At 36.4% G+C, this 25,627-nt stretch overlaps 1 protein-coding gene across 2 annotated transcripts; it reads right to left on the reverse strand.

Annotated features, from left to right (window-relative positions):
- Window positions 1–223: 223 nt before the first annotated feature.
- prlra (prolactin receptor a) lies at window positions 224–25,627 on the reverse strand. Of its 2 annotated transcripts, none has more exons than XM_024299702.2 (9): window positions 25,457–25,627; window positions 15,786–15,875; window positions 14,947–15,079; window positions 7,848–8,017; window positions 7,408–7,574; window positions 6,755–6,896; window positions 6,341–6,437; window positions 4,970–5,039; window positions 224–4,878 (listed from the first exon to the last, which is right to left on the reverse strand). In XM_024299702.2, exons 2-9 carry the CDS (start codon window positions 15,856–15,858, stop codon window positions 3,829–3,831), a joined length of 1,902 nt encoding a protein of 633 aa, XP_024155470.1. In that variant the 5' UTR covers window positions 15,859–15,875; window positions 25,457–25,627; the 3' UTR covers window positions 224–3,828. The 2 variants fall into 2 exon arrangements, with proteins under 2 accessions (XP_024155470.1, XP_024155469.1); XM_024299701.2 differs by having other exon boundaries at window positions 7,848–8,020; window positions 25,457–25,622.

The following is a 25,627-nucleotide window of genomic DNA, read 5'->3' on the forward strand; positions in this document are numbered from 1 at the left end:
CATATGTTGGATATTGTACTGAAATATGTTCATAATAATAATAAACATGTAATTAAAACTACAGTTTACTTAAATACAGTGGTTTATATAATTGACTGTTAGAATACCAACAGCTAATTAGTATAATTTACTCGTAAAGTGTAACAAATAAAGGTCAAATGATTTATTTTGAAATATTTAAAATAGAAAATGTGTTTTTAAATTTAAAAATGAACAGCAGGCGTGATGTTCACAATGTCAGTTTATTATATACATAAAAATCCTTAAAGCATGCTTTTCTAAAGATCCGGGTGTGTCACCATTTTACAAACGTGTCGCAACATGAACAGGCGCATGCAAAGAAAAAACAGAATGTTCCACAGATATCCAAGTATGACACAATTTCTTCACAAATAATTAAATCTGACTCATGAAATTCACAAAAATGCATATAGAAAAAGAAGAAAAATTTGTGAAAAGCTATAGAACAACAAATTATTAGATCGTTTAGCCTTTATCAAAATGTCCAACTCATAAATTGAAGCAAAAAACATATATATATATGATGAATGGAAGAAATATTAATATGAGGTTTCAGGAGGGCCCTGTTAAACGTTCAAATCTACATTTATTCTGCAATTCTGAAATATAATAACAATGCAAGTCTAAGCACTCACAGACATTATTTTTCCTTACAAACAGAAAATAAGTCTGTCAAACTACTACTGGCAAATGCATAGAAACAGTTCAATGCTCCATAAAGGTTAAAATTAAAACAGCTTTGTGTTTTTTATATATATATTTCTTTCATCAAAGTATTTTTTCTGGCATAAATGTTTTGCAAAAACAGATCACATTTGTTTTGAATTTATATTAGCACAAAAAACAACCTTTTAACAGCAAAGCAACACAATTCTTTCATTGGTCAGCGGCTCAGGCGTTCTGTTTGCCATTCATCCACATAAACAACACAAAATGTATAGCTCGCAGCTTTAAGATTTTATCTTGAATAAATGAAAGAAGTTACAATATAGTTTAAAAAAAAACAGTACCACAGAGAAAAAAGCTATTTTCTTTTTGTAGTCAAATGCACATTGTTCCATACGTATGGGTGTGAAAGAGTCAAGAAAGTTCTGCAAAAATAGATTATGAACAAGTTCATTTTTTTAACCAAGGCTCCACAAAGAAAATATTTTCAAGAATTGAAAGCATAGAAATAGAAACCAATTGTGCCTCCTTGTCTTCTGAGCACACCGTGCTCATTTGCACTTACTTATGTTTGTTTTTAATAGAAGTACAGGTAGAACACCCTCCACTTCTCTTTGCATGCACTGCTTTCATTATTATGGCAGCAACGTTAAGTAAAAGTGACCTCTCCTTGAGGTTTTATGCAGCGTTTAGTGATGGAGATCACCATGAAAATTAGGAGTGCAAAAAAAATTGATTTGGAAGTTGTATCGCGATACTTCATTTATTATTACATTTATCGATTTAAAAAAGCTGACATGGAAATATTTAACTAACTATTTATTACACCGTGAATTTTCTTGGGTAAAAGCAACTTGTATATGAGATACAGTTGCAGTGCTTAGCATTTTGTTACAATATTACAAGTCATACTCTTAAAAAAAATAGTGAAAAATTGCTCTGGTGCAGTCTTGGGATATATCGCTATTGATATCGTATTGTGATTCGGGTATTGCGATACATATCACAAGGGAAGCTAACAAACTTTCCCAAAATCCAAATATCTTCCAAGGATTGCATAAAGAGTCATGAAAATGTACAGCAGGACCGGAGCCAAACACCTATTTATTGTCTTGTCATCAAAAAAGTATTTAAGAATTAGCAGCTAAACTGAAGTAGCGATAAGAGCACAGCTGGAATATGATCATAAATTGTTTTTTATTAAGACAGGCCTGGAGGAACGCAATCCAGACTTTCGAACCTGTTCAGACTGGACAGGAGTGACATAACTGAGTTAGATGTGCATACCTGAAGTCTCTCTATTGTTGGCTGTACGTTCCCTCTAAAAATGTCTCTAGAAGACATTTTCCAAACACTGTATCACATTATCAGCAAGGCATGTCACTAGACACAATAATTTCTCTTCTTCTCCTCCTCCACATTTCTCACAAGTTTCTCAAAATATCTTATTTTTTATTGGTCTAATATATTTTTTCTGTCATTTATACTACAAATGATATTCCCCATAGGGGATGAATAAAGTCATCTTAGTTGATTTAATTAACTTTTATATGCTGGTATTCTAAATAAATGTGTCCATGTGGAGAATATTGCTTTACTAATTTTCTCCTATATGGTTCTTGTGCAACAGCTTTCTCTCAAATTTACAAAAACCATTACAGCCATATTTTGTACAAACTTTAAAATACATCTTGTTCTAGTTTATAGAAAGAGTCTCATCTGATAGTGACGTGTATGGCTAAAAACTAGCAAATACCTGACACTACTTTACAATGGATTTCTTCTAAACTTTTGTGCTGTTTAATGCTACGTTCACATTGTGTTCCAATGTCTATGAAAAAGCACATTTTAAGCTTCAAAACTCTCATGTTAATGGATCAGTACGTGCATTTTTTTTAAGACAATTTATGGGCTCTCTGTACAAAATTTAACTGAATATGTGTTGAAAGTTGAACTAGCTGAATTTTGTAGTGACTTACGAGTAACAGCTTTTTTAGTTCACGGAAGTGCCAACCGTTTAAGAAATTGATCATGGAGGAGAAATGAATAATTATGATTTTTGACGCCAAATCTTCCATAAATTGGAATAGAGCTGTGAAAGAAAAAGCTTGCAACAAGAGTTGCACTACTTCGACCAAGTCTCTTCCAACTTTAGGTACAAGTGCTGATATCCAACACGTTCTCATTCCCAACTGACGCATAGTTAAAAACTCCTCCACTTTTTGACGTGTTGGGTGTCCCCAACTTGTCATTTTTTGACATGCTGGCTGTTTGAAAAACCAAGGAGCGCAACCCTTTGCACCTTGCACCGGTACCTTAACCCAGCACTGGTATCCTTACCCTATCCTGGCATAGGATAGTACCAAAACGCATTGCCGTATCGGTACCAGACATGATACCAGGCATGAACAGGGCCCGGACGCGAACCAGTACTGGGTTAGGGTACCGATACGTTCCACATCCTGGTGCTGGATCGGTTCTGGTTCGCAGCCCGTAGGTTGGGGATCCGTGATTTAATGGGAACAGCCTGCACATCAAGAAACAAAGAGTTGGGGTCACCCAACGTGCCAATTTTTGACGCGGAGGTATCCTTAACCAAAATTTAACATGTGACGAGTTGGAAGTGAGAATGTGCTGTATTATCGGGTAGCAACGGTCCAGTATGAACACCATTTGCGTAACCCCTGTGCTATCCTTCTGGACCTCACAAGACAGCGCGCTGAACTTTTTTTCAAATATTTTTTATCTTCACTGGTGTCTGTGGTAGATATAAAACCCTGTCCACCTTTGTCATAGAAGGGATCACACATCAATGAAAGGGTGGATCATCTGGACCCCATAAGAGGGTCAAGGGTAAAAGCATGTTTAAACACCTGTGTTCATCGCATTCTTGAACACATGCCCGGTGTGAACGTAGCATTAGGGAATTCCCTGCATTTCTCTATACTGTACAATAATCAAGGTGCAGAGACGACAACTCTGTTTACTAGGTAATACCTACTATTATATTTCGATGGTGAGTAAAGGCATTGACATGCTGGAACGGGCTTAGCGACAGCCTCAATGTTTTTGTTTCAGTCCCAAGGACTCAATGCGTCTGGGACTACCTTTTTGTTGTTGTCGTATGTGCTTTCTCTGCATCTAGTAAGGAGGCATGGTGAACATAGTGGCAGTGTCAACATAACCATTAACTACCCTTTCCTCCAGAGGTTGTGGTGTAGGATGTGTGTAGGCTGTGGGTTTCTCTGGACTGGTGGAAAATTTTGTGTAGTGGGCCTCCGTTGTGCCACTCAACTGCTCACAGGGGCACATGTCCATCTCTTCTTCCATTGCCTCTTTCTGAAGCAGGAGGAGCACATTGTCACTGTCCACCCCCTTCACCCTGCTGTACTCCTCTCCTTGCTGGATTTCAAAGTGTTTGTCATAGTTTGAGCCAACTGGACGGAGAACGATGCTATCTTCCTCGTTAACCCTCTGCACCTCCACGTAATCACTGGATCGGGGAGTGGGGAACTTCAGAGCTGTGGGTTCTGCTTTTACGCCGGTGGTGAAGATGTTGATTTCGCTGTGGGCCTGGTGACGGGCTTCTGTTTGGGGTTGTGTCAGGTTAGGTCGCTTGTTGCCAAAGTTAAACTCCCAGTAGTTTGATCCTAGATGATCCCGGGTGCCATGGCCAGACAGAGAATGGTAGGAGGTTAAAAACTCTGAAGGGAGCAGGCTGTCTGAAAGACAGTGCTGCTTGGCCATCTCGAGAGAGCTAGCTTGATCCGCCGAGGTAGACCGGTTCTGAGGCAGAGGAGAGAAGACAGAAGGCCACGTCTTCACCCTTCCAGCTGACATATCAGGGCTAACCATGTCTTGGTGAGCATAGGACAGCTTCTCATCCTGCAGATCTTCCCCGAGCCTTTGCTCATCTATTTGACTGTCCTGGGTATCTGTTTGCTGTCCACTTTTATCCAAAAGCAGAGTGTGACTGTCGCAGCTGCCTCGCCCAGAATCACAGTCAGACACTGAGCTCTCAGATTTCAGACAGCCGTCGTGTAGATCATTGCTCTTTTCCAGCATCAGCTCCTGCTCCTCAGGAACGTAGACTTCTATGAACTCCACAAGCAAATCCTCAGACTTTGAGAATGTGTGGTGGGGAAAATCAGGCACGTCAAGTGACTTGAAGGCATCCAGCGACTTTCCACTCTACACAACAAAGACAAACAGTTAGGTGGGTATAATGACACAAATTGAAAATGATATTGAACACTTTCACAGTTCAGTATTTGCACTTTACCTTGTGAAGCTTTTTATCAAATCCTTTAATTTTCGGACCAGGGACCGGTGGAAGAAGGCAGTGCTTCAAACTTCAAAAAGAAAATATCAAGGTCAGTATCATCTGACATGACCTGTTGTGGAGCAAATTTTGCAGCAATCATCTTATTCTTTGAGATTTGCAAGAACTCAGAAATGCACAGCTAGATTAAGACCAAAAACTAAACAAAACACTTAAATATTTGGCTTTGTAACTTCACAGCTTGTGGATTTTCATCATTGCTAAATTGTGCAACTTATTTTTTTCTTTATACTGTGGCCTCCTTCTGCAAATGATGTAGATCTGCCTGCATCACTTTGATTGGTCCAAATTAGGTTAGGACTCAATCAGCATCCGTATTCCTTCCCTCTTCACATCATTAGGTTCTCTGGTTATTAATTTCTCTAATTTCAACAGGAAGCTTAATTTCTGCAAATTATAGCATCTAGAGAAGATTTATTTTTACAAACATTATTGAAGAGTTAATTAGCACCGTGTTATATTATATCAGACAAATGAGACTATTTGCATACATTAAAAAGACTGTAATATAACAATATTCTAGCAGTCTTTTTCAAGATGATTTGTCAGGCTTTATGTGAGTCTATTGAAATGTTACTCATGTTGTACAGATGTCAGGAAGAAAGTTTAACATTTTAATTTCACAGTTAAAAATGAAGCATTTCTCATCTTTAGGGATGTTTATAAATAAATAAAAAATAATAAAACAGGGATATTTTTATTTTCATAGCTGGAAATAAATTCACGCATTGAGGGATGACAATGTTAGTACCCAAAACAGGCTGAGAATTATTTTTTAAGTAAGTTATTTTTCAGTAAATATGTATAGAAATATGTACCTAAATATCTACGTACAACAAATGTGTCCTTCCACACAGCTTTGTTAAATAAAGTCAAATGCAGCTTTGCAAACTAAACTGTGTCGCTGTAATTATTTTCCGTGGTTAATTGGTCCTTTTTTTAATTGGATGCTTACTGTCAAGGACAATCCATAAAAGACATTTCAGAGCCATTTAGGGAGCAGGATACAGTCACACCCGAGCATTTTGGAATGTCTCTGAGTGATGAAAATACTTTTTTTTTTTGCAAGTTGCAAATAAATATTCCGATTAATCACACAAATTCACAATTGATTTGGTTGACAACTTTATGTTATCACTATAATTTCAAGCTCTAGTATTAACAATCGTATTTTCATTTGCAAGGAGGCAGCAAACATCTTCCATTTTTTTTGTTTTTATGACTTTGACATGTAAATCCAGTGGATTGGAGCACGGTGCCCTGTGAAAGAGTAAAAAATAAAAGTAAAAGAGAAAGTATTTTTATTCTTACTTCCGACTGTTGATGTGTAATAACCAGCTCAAGATGAGAAAGACTACAGCAGAGAAAACTATAATCATTATCCAGGTGGACCTGTTGCGACGTAAATCTAAAAAAAAAAAAAAAAAGAAATGTAAGCAAGTTTAGTTTGAGTACTTAAGTTATCTTATTTTAAGCCTCTGATTACTTTGATAATACAAAATCTACAGTCTATTTTCTTGTCAAACACATGGATAAAGACATATCTCATGGATTAAAGGAAATGATGAAAATGTTTTCTTTTATTGTTAGACATGTATTTCAAAGGAGCATAGTTAAATAAAAATGTGAAAAAATACATTCTAGCTGTAGGCCTATTTTTTCCATCACCTTTTATCTCATAAACACAGATTATTTTGTGAATGCACTTAGCAAGGAAGGACTCACAGTTAGGAACTTTGACTTGGACGTCGGCACTCCATTCACTCCAAAAGCCATGATCAGGCCTACAGCGAATCTGAACGACGTATGTGCCCTCTGACTGCAAGCCGTAAATATTAAACACCTTCTGCTGGCCCACGTCGCGAATCTGGAAACAAAATGACACAGATGAGCCAGATTTCAATACTGTCTTCAAATGTAAGCACGTTCTTTAAAGACTATAACTTCTCTGAGACAGTGGTGGACTTAGCAGTTGACACGGTGTAGTAATTATATTTTTTTAAAATCCAGGCGAAGGTTAAAGCATCCGTCAAATAACTTCTTCAAAGTATCAATGTCAAGAATCCAAATTTTTTGATAAGCATCTAAAAACTGAAATCCCAATAAAGAAAGGTAAAAGAGGGCAGTTTAGAGAAAAAAGAGATACATCATAAAACAACCAGGTATAAATAGCAATCTGGAATGGGCGGGGCCTGTCTACACACACAGTTGTTACAATAATACCTGTTGCCTAAAATAGTCTTCATATATAAACTAGTCAAAATGTACACAATACAGGGCGCACATTGGAAGCATTCACACAATTCTCTTCTTCTCCTGCTACATGCAAAGTTCCACATTTGAGAGGCAAACACGCCAACCAGCAGAGTTTTACACACCTCCCATTCATCCTCTTCCTCCAGCTTAATGCGCAGCTCATAGATGAGCGTGATCCAACCCGAGCGGGTGTCAGCTTTTTTCGGCGGGTCCCATGATGCTCGCAGAAAGGGCCAACCTTTGTCATTCTGGATGGTCACGTTTAGGTTCTCTGGAGGATTGGGCTCCACTAGGAAAACAATGCACTTAATTAAATGACAGAATTGACCTGAATTGCGTTCCTTGTGTAATTCCTTTTTATTTTTTATGTCTAAACACTGACACAAAAAGTGGCCTGCAAATTATTTTTCAGAAAGGAAATGTTTAGATTTTATATCAGACATTTCAGGACAAATTCCTAGAGATATTTTTATAAAAGTTTTGCATCTTGCACCTACAAGACATGTAGCATCATCTTCATTCTACTGAATCATCATAACAGCCGCAGGTACAATTCTCTTACCAATATAATAAACATCGATGTCAACTGGGTCTGAAAAGGTCTGGCCCAAAGCGTTGATGGCAACGATGGTGATGTTGTAGTTGACCCAGATGGACGTGTAGTTCTTGTTGAAGAAGCACGAGTTCTTCCCACCTGTGCGGTAGTCTTGGCATTCATATTCTACATCAGAGCTGCTGAATGAAAAACAGAAAAGAGTATGTGATTATGTTTGTTTGTACAGCGGATTCTGTTGCTGAGCACATTCATCCATCTTCTAAATCTGCTTAATCCTGTCCAGGGTCAAGGGGGTTGCTGGAGCCCACCCAGCTACTTTTGGGTGAAGGTGGGGGATACCCTGGACAGTTTGCCAGTCCTTCGCAGGGCCACGAAAAGACACACAACCAAATACACCTAGGGGTAATTTAGAATCCCCAATTAACACATAAAGAATCATTTTGGCCGTGGGAGGAGAAAACCCACGCATGCACAAGGAGACGGAGCATGCAAACTCCACGCAGAAAGGATCCAGCCGGGATTTGAACCTCGCCGCAAGGCAAGAGTGCTAACCACCAGATCTCCTTATTGAGAAAATGAGAGCTAAGATGAACAGTCAATGAAAACTTGACAGTATTAAAAATCCCAAACTTGATGTAGTATGTTTCAGTTTGCTGTCTTTGTTTTTTAGAGATTCCCATTCGGGCATGAACCATATGATGCTACTTTTGATCTGGTAGTTAAAATGGTCAAATGGGAAAAACGTTTTTTTAAAAAGGAGTTTGCAGGTGGCATTGTGGCACTTATGTTTATTATTTTTTTACACTAACAAGCATATTGTCTTGGTTTTCCTTTATTATAAGTGTTACAGAAGTGTAGAAGTTTAGTTGGGTGGCACCAATTCATGTTGATTTCTGGACATTAAATCTGTTTTAAAAAAACTTGTTTTTTTAAGATATTAGTAGGTGAACAGGAAGATTAATTTAATAAAAAACCCAAACATAAAAATTCACAGTCATCATCCATTCAGAGATGTCCCATAGTACCTATACATTTTGTTGTGTTATTTTGAATATATTGTAATATTAATTCATAGATTTTGATCTTTGAAACTTTTATGGTTTTCTTCTTTTTTTAATACATGTGCTGCTAGTGAGGTTGTGAACACAAACAGATGGCAGTTTTTTAAATTCCTTTGGGATTAATAAAACTTCTATTTATTTTTTTAAACATTTTATATTAATGTTTGAAAATTAACTTCTATTCCAAAACGTTTCATTTTTTATTTTGCTCCATTTTTTTAAATGTATTTTGGTTTATGGATTTTTTCTTAGATTGCTAAAATGTAATGCTTTTTTATTTACTTTTTTAAAATAGTTTTTTCATTGCTGTTTTTCCATTGAGTGATTTGTTAATGAGATTTGAGCTTCAGGGCCACCGTAGTTTATGAACATTTCTCATAATTAAAAGGCGTTAAAGGCATTTTGTCCCTGTGTTTTTTAAATAAAAACATTGAAGTTGTGTTTAAGATAATTTTAAACTTAAATTATATTTTTTTGACAAAAATATAACAGGAGAATAGTAAGATGATTTGTTTTCTTATGTCATATTGTAGGGGCGGAGCCAGAACATTTTACATGGGGGAGGGGGGGAACTATTTGTGGGTGGGAAATGAGAACAGTAGAGTGGAAGGCTAACACAAATTTAAATGACATATTTCTGTTTTTTTTCACTAAATGAAGTCTTGTACTGATGATTTCTTTAACTTTGTTAATTATGATACTGAAACTGATTCAAAAATGGGGTGTGTGTGTGTGTGTGGGGGGGGGGTTGCAACTTCTGAAGCTCCGCCCCTTTTATGTTGGTTAAAAAAGTGGTTTAAAAAATATTTGGACAAATATCCAGAGGTATTGAAGGAGACAATTGTACAACTATTGTTATCACTGCTTCACCTTTGTGTTTCATACTCCTAATCACTGTTCTTATTAGCTCCAACTTGTGTATTGATGTTTCCTTGACTTCAGGATATTATGTTGTCAAGATGACACTGAAAATAGCTCTGCTGACGTGAAGGTTGGCAGCACATAGCAACCAGTGCTGGTTTAAATCCCAGTACACTGAACAGAGTTGATGAATGAAAAGAACCTGGAGTGTTTGTTGAGATCAGAGTGTAGATTCTGAGGGATCTGATGTTTTTTTTTCTGCAGCTCAGACTTTGACTCAGAGGAATGAAGAATGAAAAAGTTTCAGTCTTATAAAACTTAAACAGACTGAGATTTAACCTAAACAACAGATTTTTAGTCTATTTCCCAAAAAACATAAATGGTTCAATTTAAAATGAAAAAAATTACATATGAAAAAAGAACAAAAAGTTTTGATTTAAATAAAATATCCATTAAATGTAAGACATTTTCCTGTTCTGGATTAAGAAATAAAAAGAGGCTACCTTTTATATTATTTACTAGCTTTTTCAACCCTTGAGTATTTGAATATTTTAATTGGTAATTCCTCCTCCCTGCCAGAAACAACCATGCCCCTCCTACGGAGTTGGAGCCCATAAAATAAAAGTTTTTGTTAAATGATAAAAACAATCGAGAAACGAACCTTTTTGCAAAAAAAAAAATCTAAATTTGCATGAATAAATTATGTTTAGCTGCTGTTATTTATTTGGACGAGTAAGTCAGTTCTAATTATTTTAAATTGGTTCAGTTTAACTGTATTGTTGCATCCCTAATGGCGTCCTTTTTGATTAACAGAACTGCCAACCATTTGAAAATTGATCAGAAGGAGAACTTGGTAAATGCAGTTTGTGTCCAGTCGGAAGTCTTTCATATATCGGAATAGAGCTGGGGGAAAAAAAAAATAATGGAACAAGAATCATGAGATTTGAACCACTTTTCACACTAAGCCTCCAACTGTATGCATAAGTGCTAGTATTAGGTAGTTCAATGTGAACACTATATATAGTAGGCATGTGTCATTGCAAGTTTTTGAACTCACATGTCTGAATGTGAATGTAGAATACTGCCAATTAAAGTGCAATAAACTTTGAAATAAAACTAATGAAACTCCAAACATGTGAGAACAGAAACACGTGCGAAACCTAGATAGAGCGAGAACACAATGCCCTGACTGACCTCTTATACACTAATAAGATTAGATAAAAGTTGCCTCCTTAATAACAACCTTTGATTTGCTGAGACGTAGATTAATTAGGTCGTCCGTGCCGCTCCTACACAACCCATGAAGGAACATCAAATTAGAGCTTTGTTTGTGTCATGTCTGAACGGTGTCGTGGTGGCGGCTGCTGATCCATCACAGCCTCATTCGGGGCCTCCCTGTGTGAAGTCTTCGAGAAGTGTGTGAACACCTGCTTCCTCCCAAAACAAGCTTGTTAGGTTAATTAGTGACTTTTTAAACCTCAGTCGAGACTAGTTGTTTCTGTTAACTTACGGTAATCCATCACTGAATATAACTAATGCATTTATTTCTTCCTCTTCTACCTTGATTATCTTTTATGGGGCGCTCTATTGTTTATCTTTAGCTCCTTTGAATCTTCGCTGGTTCAAGGATTTTGTCATCTCTGTCTGTCTCTCATCAACCAGCCACTGACTGCTGTCACTGATTTTTGCTCCAATTTGTTGTGGTTTAACTGGCAGATGGCAAGGTTAAAGCTGTAAAGTCATAAAAAGATGGTTTAATTTTAACTTACCTATAAACATATACTGATTAACTGGTTGTGGCTTTTAAAGCGAACTGTCTCTTTTTATTCCTAGACAGATATTTGAAACCTTTAGTCAACAGCTGAACAACTACATTTGACAACAACACATATGAGAAAAGATTGCATTCCAGCTGCTTCTCTAGATAACATTTACAACAAATATACCACATAAAATGTCAGCCTAAGAAAAAAATGAATTGTAATCTATTTTTTTAATAAATGTCAAAACTCAGAGATCCTCTGTATTGACCTTAATTAAATTTTCTTCCTACGTGCTAACATTTTAGATAAATCCATAGGACATTGACTCAACAATGAAAATCCAATCTTTTGTCATTATCAGATTTTTCTAAATCAATTTAGTTTTCTTGCCAAGAAATAAATGTGCTTCCAGCTAATAAAAACCAATTTAATGAAGCGTTTGAATGAAGGAAAAGTTAAAGAAAAAAAATTAGGCATGTTCATAAAGTATTAGAAAACTTTAAGTAAGGCAAACATTTAATTCTTTGCAGTTGAAGAAACTAAATTATGCTCAAACATTCCCAGTGTTTGAAGGATTGTTTTAAAACAGTGAAAATTATGTTTTTAATACGTTTCTTTCTCATAATAGAAAAAGAATATGAAAAAAATTAGATTAAAATTGCATTTCTGAGGTTCTAGTTTTTCTAGTTTTTGTGACGAAAGCAGATGAAAAATGTGTTACAAAAAAGTGGAAGAGCACGTAAACAGGGAGCTCACACAACGAAGAGGCAAATTCCTAAAGAACTGCTGACACTCTGCAGAAACTATATCCTAGAAAACGAGATAAATGGCATAATCATAATTAAAAGACCGCTGGGAATGCTATAGATTGGAGTGAGACTTGTGCAAATTTACAGCTGAACTATATCAATTATTTAAAAAGTTGTATTATTAAAAAAGGCGACATCTTTGATATGTTTCAGATACTGACTTATTTACTGAAGCTTTATTAATGAACTGTATCAGATCTAAGATTGTGTTATAATACAGTGTTTATATTGAAAACAGATTTGTAAAATCAGTTGAGGAGAAGATATATTTTCTCTTTTACACCTACAGCACCCGACACTTGCTGAGAAGTGTGTGAAAATTCATAAGGTTCAGTAGGTAAGCTGCTTAGTTTGCAACATTGCCACAAACACGCAGAACTCGTTTGGGGTGTGTGCTCACTTAAGAAGAAAATGTGCTTAACTTGACATGTGCCTTTCAGGAACACTCCCATGCAATTGGGCTATTTCTATATAGCTGGAATCTAGCTAGCTAGCTTAAATCTAGCTAGCTAGATTTAAGTTGAGTCCAAAAAAATGTGGTGAATGGCTTACACCTATAGAGCCCCTTTTCCCCCTTTTTATTAAACCCTAATGCGCTTTAAAGTCAAATTTCCCTTTCACCCACATAGATTAAACACTGGTTGTTGCTGAGTTGCCATGCAAGGCGCCAAGCAGACCACTTGGAGCAAGGGGGGAGATGAAATGTTTTGCCCAAGAACACTTCGGCAAGCAAATTGGGAATCAAATCTGCAACTTTCCGCTCAGAGGTCGACTGCTTTTTGAATACTCTGAGAGATGAGAAATCCTTGTGGAAGCTGCTCCTTCCACCTTTTCAAGCATACATGACTAAATCATTGATTTAAAACTTAGCTACATTTTCTGAGATGATCTCTAGATAATTGCATCAAACATTTTGCCTATGTTTTTAAAACATGTAAAAGATGTACTTTTCTTGTTTATGTGAGCGTTCCCTTATTCTTCACTTATCAGCATTCATGGTCACACTAACCTTTATCCTCTTAAACCTACTCATGTCACTGCAATATTGCCCTGTAATCTTCTAAATGTAGACACCCATTTCTATGAATAATCCGTATATTTAGATGGCACCAGCTTGGCTTCTTGGAGCTAAATTATATGTGTTACTTTCACATACAAAACCTGTAAATTGAGTTTTGCAGTCACAAGCTATATTTAATATATAATAGAAGACACCTCTAAAATAAGAATAAGTAGGAGTTGAAAGATAAAGCTTTTATACTAATCAGAAATTGGGTACAGACAGTGAAACCAAGGGTTCCCCACAGTACAGTCTGCTGCCAGCTACACTGTTAGTCAATTCTGGCTGAGTGCGATTTCATTTGTTGCTTACTCTTTGTTCTTAGAAGTGGAATTTATGCAGAAACACGCCCTGAGGTCAGATTACTAACTCTCATCGGGGAAACTGTAACAACCTCACTAAAGAAATCAAGAACCGGCTTTCTGCATTAACAAACTGACATGTTCTTGTCTCTGGCTGTTCATGAAAGTCTTGTTTTAATTTGACTTTATGACACGAGTGTAGCCCGCAACAGTAGCCTGGACAGGCAACGCCAACCCCATATCCCTGAAAATGATATTACAAGTTTTAAAAAATGGATGGACTTTATGACAGATAGTTTTTATCAGGGGTTGGATGACTGTATAGTTATGTGGTAAATTCCATTCAGTGATTTTCAGTTTTTGCATAGTTTCAAACTTAAGCTTTTAGACCAAAAACATAAAAATAATTTAATATAAATATTCAAATGCCAGAATTGTTGTCTTTTGTAGTAAGGTAGAGCCCGTCTTCACATCTGCTTACAACCCTGGAAATTCAATTATTTGTTGCCCAACGAACTGAGAGATGACACAGAAAACACCTGGACCACCAACAAGGAAAACAGGCAAAATATTTGGTTAGGTCTCACATGTCTACTCACACCAAAAAGCAAAATATGTGGGCTTCCTTCTAAGGATCTGTGGATGCAACAGAACTGAGAAACTGGAGTTTTGTTTTTATTTTTTTACATTTTTTTACAGGATCACAATATTTCCAAAACAAAAACGTTTTAAGTGTGGTGTTTAATTCAAGGAAATGCCTTATTTAAATAATTGAAATCTACTTTTTGTATTTAAAAAAAGCTCCTTAAATTTATTATTATTTGTCTCCAAAAAATACTATATTTTAATGATTATTTTGCCACCAAGTGGTTCAAAGTAACAAGAGTTTGGCTCAGACGTGGCGTTGCGTGCCACTGCAGAGCTGAACCTCAGGCACTTCTTTTTGCAAAATTACCACAACAATCTGCTTTGGCTTGCTAACAATTCTTTTCATTTTACATTTTTCAAGATACCTAATCAATCTTTAAGATCTACTTAAGAAAAAGTGGCTTTTCAAAGCCAGTGACTTGCTTTGAATATTTTTTTTTTAAATAATTATCAAGCTCCTCCTTTCTTACTAGGTTGCTGAGTTTGTTTTTGCAACGACAAACCGACCAAACAATCCACTCAAACGGGCCCAACAGGTTCCTGCTCGATCAGGGAACTCACTAAAGCAAACATTTCTGCGCTCGATGCTGGGAATACTCACTCCTCTTTGCGGTAGTAGAGTTTGTAGGTGGTAGGCAGACCTCCATCAGAACTTGGCTCCCACCAACAGGTGAAGGTCTCTTTTTCAGGGGAACGACATCTGGTCAGTGTTGGCTTTCCTGGCACGCTATAGCCTTTAAAAAAAAAAAACGCATAAAAAATAAATTAACGCTTAGTATAGTGTTTACTTGTCGCTTGCAGAGTGTGATTAACAAAAAATAAAAATCCCTGTCCAAAGGCGTCACTCTTATTATTTATTTAGTGTGCATCTTTGGCTCTTCTTTCTTGTTTCTGCAGCCAGCAGACATCTCAGATGTCCAAACTCAACACAACTTTTACACGGGCTTTAGTCCTTTCAATTTAATTTAAAATAAATTCAAGCAAGTTTATTTCTTTAAAAAAGAAAAGTGGAAGCCAAACACTTTTATTTTAGGTGTAAAATATTACTCCTTCCTAAATTTTGTATTTACTTTCTTACATTTATATTAATCATTTTTAAACATTATAACAAACTTAAACAAAAACGTGCATAATAATCCTAAATATTTACAAGATAGCTTAAATATTAAATAATTGTAATAAAAATGTTAATAAAAAAACTAATTCAATTTTGTATCGCAGTTTTACTTTAAGGATGCAATAAAAATTTGTTTTTAAGAAAACATACTCTATGTAATGTGTGTAAAATATTTAATTCCTTAAGCAAACTGACACGTTTTACAGGTATTTGAAGACTTAATGAAACAAAATTTGATGAAAATCAAAGAAAATTAATTAATTGTTTTCATTTCAGTGATAAAATGTCGTTTTAGGAGTACAGTAATATGTTAACAGACTCACTTTTTCCTCTTGCGTACAACGTAAATAAAAGCAGCAACCAGAAGAGAATAACTCCCCCGTCATTCTTCATCATAGCACCCCGAGCCCCGCCTGTAAGGAGAGAAGAAAACAAACGTAAGGATGGGAGAACAGTTTGATCTGTGCCCTTGAAAAATGACTTGACCTGTAGTGTTTGGTTTGCAGCTTTTATTGAAGAACAACATGCTTGTGTGACAATTAATAAACGTCTTTTTTTTCACTGGTGTGTTTTCTTATAAAGCACGCCCTGTTTGTGACAGTCAAACATTACATTTATGATTTATAACAAGTCAAAGATTAAAAAAAATAGCTGAAAGCAACAAAAAAAATAGTTTTTTTTTTAGGAAAAACCAGGTTAAATGTTTTTAAAGTAAAGTTTAGGAGCTTTGTGGTATTTTAGAGCATTTGCCCTTCAAAACTAAGCCACAGCGAGCAAATACTCTTAAGAGAAAATCTAAATAAAGACAAACAAATGTCATCAAAACACTGTTTTTCTGAGGATTAAAAAACATCCTCTCAGTTTCTGACTACCACTACCAGCTGGCACATGCAGCAAAACTGATTGCATAACGCGAGTCCATAACACCAACACACAAAGCAGGAGGGTGGCTTGTGAGCGCCTAGATTCCCCCTCCACACGACTTTGACATCTGCATTTGCCCAGACATGTGCAGCTGTAAGAGCACTCTGCTTGATTTCTCATTTAGGGACTGACAGTCGAGGCAGGTGGGAAGGAGGAAAAGGGAGACAGGGGAGATATTTTACCAGATTAGAAGAAGAGACGGATGATGTTTCTTTAGCGAGAAGTGAGGGCCGGACAAAGAAAATGCAAATTTCTGGAGAATTACTTATTACTGCCCGTTTATCTGTTTACATGCTGTCACTTTGGAATCATTTTTGTTACAAATTAGAGCTCAAAGGTGTGTGCAGCTGTTTGTACAGGAGAAAAACAAACATTAATTTGCAGTAACATAAAATCATAAGTAAATGGGATTTTCTGCTTGCAATTAAATTATTTGTAACAAAAAACTTACATATATTTAACGTCTTATGTACAAACAACAAGTCACCACATTTATTTCCTGAAAGTTTCACTTACAGTTTTGTGTGTGCGTAATTCTTGATTTATAACCTATACAACACATTTTGTGTGTAACTTTGTGTACTTACAATTGCGTATTCACGTGTACAAAAATTCCGAAATACAAAAAAAAATGATATATATATATATATATATATATATATATATACAAAATACACACAAATCTTAAAAAAAGTACTCACAATCACTTATAATACATACACAAATCCGGATTTATACACAAATCTGATGTGAGACTCTTCACATCTCCAAGATTCGTCTATAGGTGATGCGTTTAAATGCTGCTAGAATGCTGGGTCATCAGGGTTTTCTTATCAGCCGCTTTGAACATAGATTTTTTTGAATAATATCTGGTCTAACCTTGACACTTTCATTAACAGATGTGATCGATAATTAGTATAAAAAGTCTAAATATGCATTTTTAAACACTCTAAAGTTTCTCTATTGTCATTGCTCCCTCACAACTGCGCTCTCCCTGTAGCGCCTTCGCCATGGTGCGTACTTTATAAAGATGTATGTGTAGTTAGTTTCTAGCTGTTGTATTTTTTAGTTATGCGTGCGTAAGCCGTGCTTTTTATTTTTTTGAATTTTGAAATTTTTATACATGTGAATACACAATTGCAAGTACACAAAGTTACACACAAAATTTATTGTATGGGTTACAAATCAAGAGTTACGCATGCACAAAACCAAAGTTACACACAAACAGACAGACAAAAGTTACAAATCAAAAAATATGAACTCACAAATTGGATGATACTAAATTCTCTCCATACATGTAGATGCTAAGTTAAGGTGGGTTTGAAGTTGAGGTATTTTTAATGCATATTTGGATTAAAGGGCATCAAGGAGCTAAATACGGTGGCCCTGAAGGGCAAATTATGTCAAAAAATAACTCAAGGCAAAAACATATTAAAGATTATGACTATTTAAAAATTTCTAAATAAACAACATTACATTTTAAAAATGTAATACAATTTCCAGAAATGAAAAAAAGCACAATTCAAAAAATTTAGAAACGAAATAAAGATGAAATGTTTCACGAAACAAAAGTAATTTCCAGATACTAAAATAAAAAAAGTTAGGATGTTTACGTTTGAGTTTTTTCAAATGCGTCTTTAATGTCCGCATACTGATAAAAGTTTTGAAATGACAAACAACATCATTCGGTCAGCGATGTCCTATGGTGCCTGGTTTTCAATTTTTGTGAGAAAAAAATTTTGCAAAGCAAGTGTTAAAAAACTAAACACATAAAGAAATTGGGTTTTATGGGACATCATTGATTTGAATGATGATATCATTTTAATTATATTTTTTAATTTTTCTGAAAAATTACATTTTTATTTTTTTTTATTTTGTTGCATTTTTTGCAATTTTTCTCTGGATTCTAAAATGTCTTGTTTTTTGCTTTTTTTCCTTTTCATTGGGATCTTTAACATGTTTTTGCATTGAGTGATTTCCAGGTGCGATTTGCACTTCAGGGCCACCGTACCCAAGGCTCCAGATCATGAATTTCATATTTGCATAGTAAAAACCTCAACATTTTTTTTCTTTGGAGAAATGTATTTCCAAGCAAATGAGGCATGAAGCAGGAGTTGTTTAACTATCCTAAACATAAAACTAAACAAACAAAATACACTCAATATTTGCAACTTGAGAGCAATTACTTCCTTTTCTGTTTAAAACACATTTAGGAATTGCTCATGATATGTCAAATATGTTAATTACTATATTATCAGTCCCAGCAGAGTTTTACTGAAACAGTTTCTTATTTAACCTTTTACATCACAGACGTAAATGTTATTTTTTCCACTGAGCTGCATTTGCTTCTTTCATAAGCAAAACATGAGAAGGTCCCCAGCTGTCACACAGCTGGGGCTGTTGGGCTGTGTAACTTGAAGGTCTGTAGTTTAAATTTTGACTAATACCTTAGGTGGGAACAAAAGAAAAAGTAAAAATGCATGCAAAAGTTTTTATGTAATAACCTTGGGTAAATAAAGATGGGTTGGTGATAAAAGAGCAAAAAAAAGGGAAAAAAAACACACAAGGAATTTGAAGGATTTGGTATGTTGCCATAAATGATTGTATCCAAAAGTTTTATGTAGAATTTTTTGCAAAATAAAAAATAAAAAACAAAAGCAACTTTATATAACCACTTGTTACTGCACACGTGTTAAGAAAAGAACTTGATCTTTATCACCTACAAAAGCATCGCATCACCTATAACTTCCATAGGATTTGTCTTACAGAAATATGTCACAGCAGGGTTATCTTCACTTGAATCATTGTAAAACTTTTACTCAAACAGTGCTGTCAGAGAATGACTTTTGACCTGCCCGTTACAGTATTTATATGGTTCGAGAATAATCTGATCTAACGTCTTCCACTTGTGGAATGCAAACCCCACACACTGCGAAAAAACAAACCCACACACACACAAAAGAGTCACGTACCAAAACTCACATGTTGAGCTTCTGCCAGGTAATTCACTGAGTGTATTTCACAAGACTACCTCCGCCTCTGGGTGAATTCTACGTTCAGATGCAAGACTGATCAGGGGAATGGCTGCCTGGGCCTGTGCTGTCATACAACCAATCAGCCAACTTTGATTTGACTTGTGAAGCAACGTTGGGATGGAAATACCTAAGATGTCCTACTTCTTTGAATGTTACGCAGGTTCTTAGTTCTTGGGTTGTTTCACATAAACTTCAGGAGATAAGTGTTACAAACTCAAGGCACCTTAATTTCAATAACGTCATTATAATCTGGTAATTGGCATTAAGATCAAAGCACTGGATTAGCCTTCTGCTGCATATAGCCTTCTTACGTAACCGGTAGCCCAAACTGAGTAAGCTGCTAAGCTTGGAAAGTGCTCGCTATCAGCATTGGGGCAAAGCTCTTCCTTTGCAAAAGACCATAATCACTGCACATTCTATAGCGTCTGAGTGGGAGTGTACACGGCTGTTGTCTTGTGGTCTTCATTAGGGCGTGACCCTCCTGTTTCTCAAGAGGATAAACTCCAACTATCCTCCCGCTTATGCCAACAGAAAAACTTTAACATTTACACTCAAACAGAACCAAGCCTTTTATTTCTTTTCATTAAAGTATTATTGTTACTTTTATGTCTTGTTAACTTTGCTACAGTAGTAAATGTGTTTGCTATAAACCTTTGCCCATCCTATTAACTGGATTTTAAAGTGGTGGAAAACTTGTTGTTTTTCAAGTCTCGCTCTAATGAAAATCTTGTTTTTCACGTGTTCTTGTAGCATTTCTTTTCATGACGAAAGATATTTATTGAGAAAATTAAGATTAAAACTGCATTCCTGAGTATTTCTTTATTTAAATCAGGCGGAGACTAAATAATGCTTGAAAAAAGTTGTGTGGCGTAACACCTACTATCGGCAGGTTACAAGCTCCACTCTGATGTATCCACTTGTAGATGGCTAGATCCATATACGTCATTTGCGGGTCCCAAGAGGATATTTTGGGGCGGCTGTGGTGCAGCAGTAGGGCGGTTGACTCCTGATCGGAAGATTACGGGTTCGAAATGTTCTTGGGTAATGCACTGAACCCCAAATTGCCCCTAGTGTTCCCCAGCGGCGTGTGTGATTGGGATTGTGACTGTAAAGCACTTTGGGCCTTTGAGGAAGGTAAAAAAGCGCTATAAAAGTATACGCCATTTACTATTTATCGGCCCCAGCCTTAATATGAAAGTTCATTGTCTACTAAGCAATATTTTCTGCATGTCCACGCTTCTTTGATGATAACTTTGTATTTGCTTTGTGATGTTTCAGCTTGCTTTACGCTTATGACTCTGCGTTTACTATTGTTGTTGGATCTAAAAAGTCCTTAGCAACAGTTGCTAACGTCCTTAGCTCCTGTCGTTTCACAAGATATTGCTTAGTAGTTCATAGACATGAACAAATGTTCAATAAATTCGTTCAGTAGACATAGACAATGGACCAAAAATATAGACAGTGGACGCAAAAACATATTTTTGGCCCAAATGGAACCCCATACGACCCAGCCTCAGCCAGACTCTGCATTCAGAGGCCCCCAAGATAAGTTGAGTTTGAGACCCCTGGTTTATACTTTTTTGTAGCAACAGTAAATTTAGGTTGGGAGTTGTAAGTAAGCTAGCCAGAGTGAGAAAAAAAAAGAAAAAAGATGGGTGATGGGAAGTGGGGTGGAGAACTACTACTGCTCTGCAGAAACTATGTTCCAAAAAAATATATTTGTTTTTTTTTGGCTAAAAAAATCCCTAAACATAACAAAAAGACCACTGGGAACTCTTTTAAAACATGAAAGGTGAGTTTGGTTAAAAATGGTGTTTTTCAATCCAGGTTGACTTGAAAACAAATGTACATAGAAAGCAAGTAATGCTCTTCCTTCCACACACCTGTTCAGCCCGTCTTTAAAGCAAACATGTAATGAATCTACATGGCAGATATTGTGTGGACATGATTTGTTCTTGTTGAAGTTCAAACAGTGTAGAAGAATAAACTAACACGGAGCTTTGCGTAATTATTTGTGCCTCACGAGGTGGTCTCATATTTTGTAAAACCTTCAGACAAAGATTGACAGTTTAAAGAAAAACCCTACAAAGGCTTTGTGAAGCAAATGACTATAATGGCTCACCAAGCACTATTATGAGGAAGTTTGTTTTCTCTGTGTTCGGGTTGATAATTAGTGTTTATTTAACCTTTAAACTCAAATTGAAGTTCAGTATTACTGAAATATTAGGTTCCGCAGTACAACAAGGATGATTTTGTTTTTGAAATTCTTCTGTTTACTACGCCTTTGAGTAAAAATGTTACCCCTGCCAAACGCTCAAAAGCTCATCAAAATTTGCACACACCTAGTACCTGGTGAAAATAAGTTTTTGACATAGTGAACGACCCCCCCAGAAAAATTATTACATCACAGTGGGCAAAAAAAATGAATGGGATCTAAACCAATGGGACCAAACTCTCTAATGGAAGACAAAGAAAAATAAAAAAAACCTGAAACACACACACATCAGAGATATCTAAAGGAATCCTTGAAATTATTATGAAATGGCCACAGGACCTACGGCTTGATGGTCATGGTCACATTTTCACAGAACTTTTGCTGATTTTCACGCTAATTCACACACAGCCTAAGTCTACAACCACAAATTTTCATTGACCTTTGACCTTTGGAAGGGGCTGCCATCTTGAACCGCAAAACAAACAAAAAAAAAAACTTTTAATACCAGCAACAAATTTAAACTCCTCCTAGGGATTTCTATCTATCACCTCCTAACTCCTCGAGCGTCATTGGGAAGTACTTGGAATAAAGTATCTTGGAAACAAGTTCGCAAAAGAGGCATTTTCCTGTTGCTTGTTAGCATTGTGAGAATTTCTCACATGAATCTCTGGCTCAAGCTAAACAAACCGATAGAACATACGATAAGAACATACGTTATGAGCATATCAGGAATGTGGGTGTGGTTAACAAGAAAAAACCTTCATTGGAAAGGAAATCCAAAAATGTGCTTGTACTGATTCTTCTAAAAATTAAAAGACCTGTTTATCACCCTGAGAAAAGCAAAAAATAAAATGGCTACTAAGGAGATAAAACCAACATTTTTTTTTAATGAATTTGTCACGTGCAGCTCTGACTGGAGTGGCAGGGACAGAGGAGGAGAGTGCGAGGCGTGTGCCAGCTGCTCGGCCAATGGGCGCCGGTCAAGGGGGAGTGGCGGGGAAGGGATAGGGGCAGCGACGGGTAGCAAATGTGGCAACACGTGACTTTAATTTTATTTTTTCCTTGCCTGAATTCTTTACTTGAGTCACTCAGTTCAGTTTTTTTTAAGATGCTACAATCTCATTTTTCTTGTCAGATTGTTGTGATACCTCATCATTTCTTTGTTTGGTTACGTCTCACTGACTCTCAAGATCAAGTCTTTTTGTTGAACTGCTTTTTTTATTTATTTGTTTAATCTGCCAACCTTTCTCCTATTCCTGCATTTAACCTTCAACCATGTCAGACAGAACACTGTAAGAAGTTGACAGAGCTCCGATCATGCAACTGGCTGATTAGAAGAGTTGGGATCTCATCCATCAAAACTTGAGGCATGGTTCAAGGTTTGATGGAAGAGTCGGGATCTCTTGGGGTATGATTCAAGTTTTGACGTCAAACCTTGAACTATGCCTCAAGTTTTGACGGATGAGAGTTGAAGTATTGTTCACAAATAGATTAAGTATATCTACTAGTGGTAAACTGTGAAAATGACTTAGAAATTGTAACTCATTCCCTTAAACTGTAATTAAAGTAAAAATCTTAAATAAAAATAGACATGAACAATGATTTTTCAGGATAAAACAGAACTGAGATGAAACTTTTAAGTGCGATCCACCTAAAGACATTACAAGATGAGAAGTGACTTAGCGAAGACATCGACATCCTTAAGAGCCAAATTCAGACTTTTACTGAATCATTTATGATTTGCGCTCCTCTGCTCTTCTCCATTTCAAAAAGGTGAGAAGAGGATGTGTCGGATGACAATTTGGGGACAAGTGTGAGCGGCCGGGCATTGTCTGGCATGGGTTTAGCCTTGAACTACAGCCCACCTTTGCCAGGACGATGGGCATAAACAGCACCTTTTCTCATGCACACTCACAACATTCTCAGGTTGTGCTGACCGACACAGTTCAGTTACGACAGTGCTGATTCTCAGAACCAGCGTTCTTTAGAAGGGTAAAGAAAACAAACACAAAAGCACATAATTCAGTCTCAATGATTTACTGCGCTTTTCTTGTATTTTGGTTTAATATTAACTTAAGTTAAATTCATATTTGAAAAAAAAGCTAATGGGACATTCACATTCTGTAATGTTCTTGGTTAAAAAAGAAAAGTAGCTCCCTTTTCTTGAATTTAAAGGGCCATGATGGGGAAACAGATCATGTGGTCCAACAGGTTTTGCATGACTGACGTGAATCTTATTTTTGCAACAGTTTCCTAAGTAGCACTGCCAAAAAACTTTTTTTTTTTAAAGTAACTAAGACAACTTGTCATGATTTTAAGTTTTGGCTGGCACTTTTGGTAGGAAAAGGCAGATACCAGAAATAACATCTTTCATAAAATCATCTTGACCTGAAATCCTGCTCAGACTGGAACAGACCTGATACTTCCTGGTATAGTTAAAAAACTGGTTTGAACAGCAGCACCAACACCTTTCTGGGAACCATTTTTTTTCCCCTTTTATAGCTAGTCAGGAATAGAGCGTGACAGACTGCGAGTACAACACGACACAGGCAGGTACTTTTAAGCCTAAAGACAGATCCAGGGAAGTAGATAAGCATACCAGTAGTGAGAAAAATAATTGTTTTCATAATTTCTTGTTGTTACAATGTATCTTAAGGCACGTTTAATTGACAGAAGTAGTGTTTCAGTCTCCAATTATATATATATATATATATATATATATATTAAGATAAATGAACAAAGCAACAGGTTTCATCATTGCTGCAAAGCTGAACTATCGGTTAAATGTATTACCACTGAACTTGTAACATTTGTCCTATTCACCAGCCTTAAGGAAAATTATTATTTTTTTTTAATATGAAAAGCAAACTTCATAGACAACAACTTATATATCAACAATGATCCCACTTTTCTTTAGCCTCAACAAAGTAAAGAAATAGGTTAGTAAGATAAGGCTGACAGCTTAATTTATGGCCCACTTTATCAGCTGCACTTCACATGTTAGAGATTAAAATATTTCTTTCTAATGACAGATTAGCCTGTTAGAAAAAAAAGAAAAGAATTAAGTGATTATGTGTCTAAAAACATGCATATATATTATTTGAACAGGAGGAAAGAACATGCAGGTGGGATCCAACTCTGGCTTTGGGCATGTACTTTTCTGAATGTGGGCGTACGGTGACCGCAGCTCGGCTTATCAAGGGGAAAGATTGAGAAGGAGGAATGAATATTCATATACCTGAACAGCTGATTAGCACCTGTGGGAAACTCACTATAATATTTCAAACAAATTGACATAATGAGGATACTACCTGCAGACCAATAAATTATAATCATGTCATAAACACTGACCACTGTTTAGCCAACAAAACCAAACATGGGGGCCACTTTCACATCACTTTTTCCTAGAAATCAAGAAGCTCTTATTTTGAAAAATAGCTGGTATGGAGATTTAAACGCTTTTCAAGTCATTTTTAAGGTAAATTTCAACTCAAAAAGGGAGCATTAAGTTGTTTCCGTGCTTAAGGATGAATGGACTGATAATTACAGCAGTAATCTGCACGTCGTGCTTTAAAAAAAGCCTCAAGTGCCCGGAAGTAGGAGTCCCAGGAGTCACCTGTAGACAGTGAACATTGTAATCCTGTATTGAGATGATCAGCCTTGTGCAATAAAGGTCGATGCTGAAGCACGCAACACCTTTCCCTGTAAAAGGTAGGAACTGTCAACGATCACCCCCGAACTGTCAACTTGGGATCGTCCAAGCGCTTCTGGATAAAGTTAGTGGGAAAGTGTCAATGGGTTAAATGGGTAAGCGACTTACCAGCAGCTGACAGGTGTTCCTCTACTTCTTCTTCTTCTTCTTTCCTTCTTCTGTTCTGCTCCCTCAACTCTGCTTTCCTCGCAGAAACGGCAGCGTGAGAAGCGCTCCCCCCCGCGCCTCAGGTAGCTCAGTCGTCCCGTCAACGGCAAAGCCGCAGCAAAACACCGCGCG

This window comes from Oryzias melastigma, linkage group LG12 (assembly GCF_002922805.2).
Source record: "Oryzias melastigma strain HK-1 linkage group LG12, ASM292280v2, whole genome shotgun sequence".
In the NCBI taxonomy this organism is placed as follows: Eukaryota; Metazoa; Chordata; class Actinopteri; order Beloniformes; family Adrianichthyidae; genus Oryzias; species Oryzias melastigma.

Coding starts and splice junctions, on each gene's coding strand:
- prlra (XM_024299701.2), bottom strand. CDS start 15,858: ATGATGAAGAATGACGGGGGAGTTATTCTCTTCTGGTTGCTGCTTTTA. Junction 7,575..7,847: donor CATCGATGTTTATTATATTG/GTAAGAGAATTG, acceptor TTGTTTTCCTAG/TGGAGCCCAATCCTCCAGAG. Junction 6,438..6,754: donor CCAAGTCAAAGTTCCTAACT/GTGAGTCCTTCC, acceptor TTTTTTTTTTAG/ATTTACGTCGCAACAGGTCC.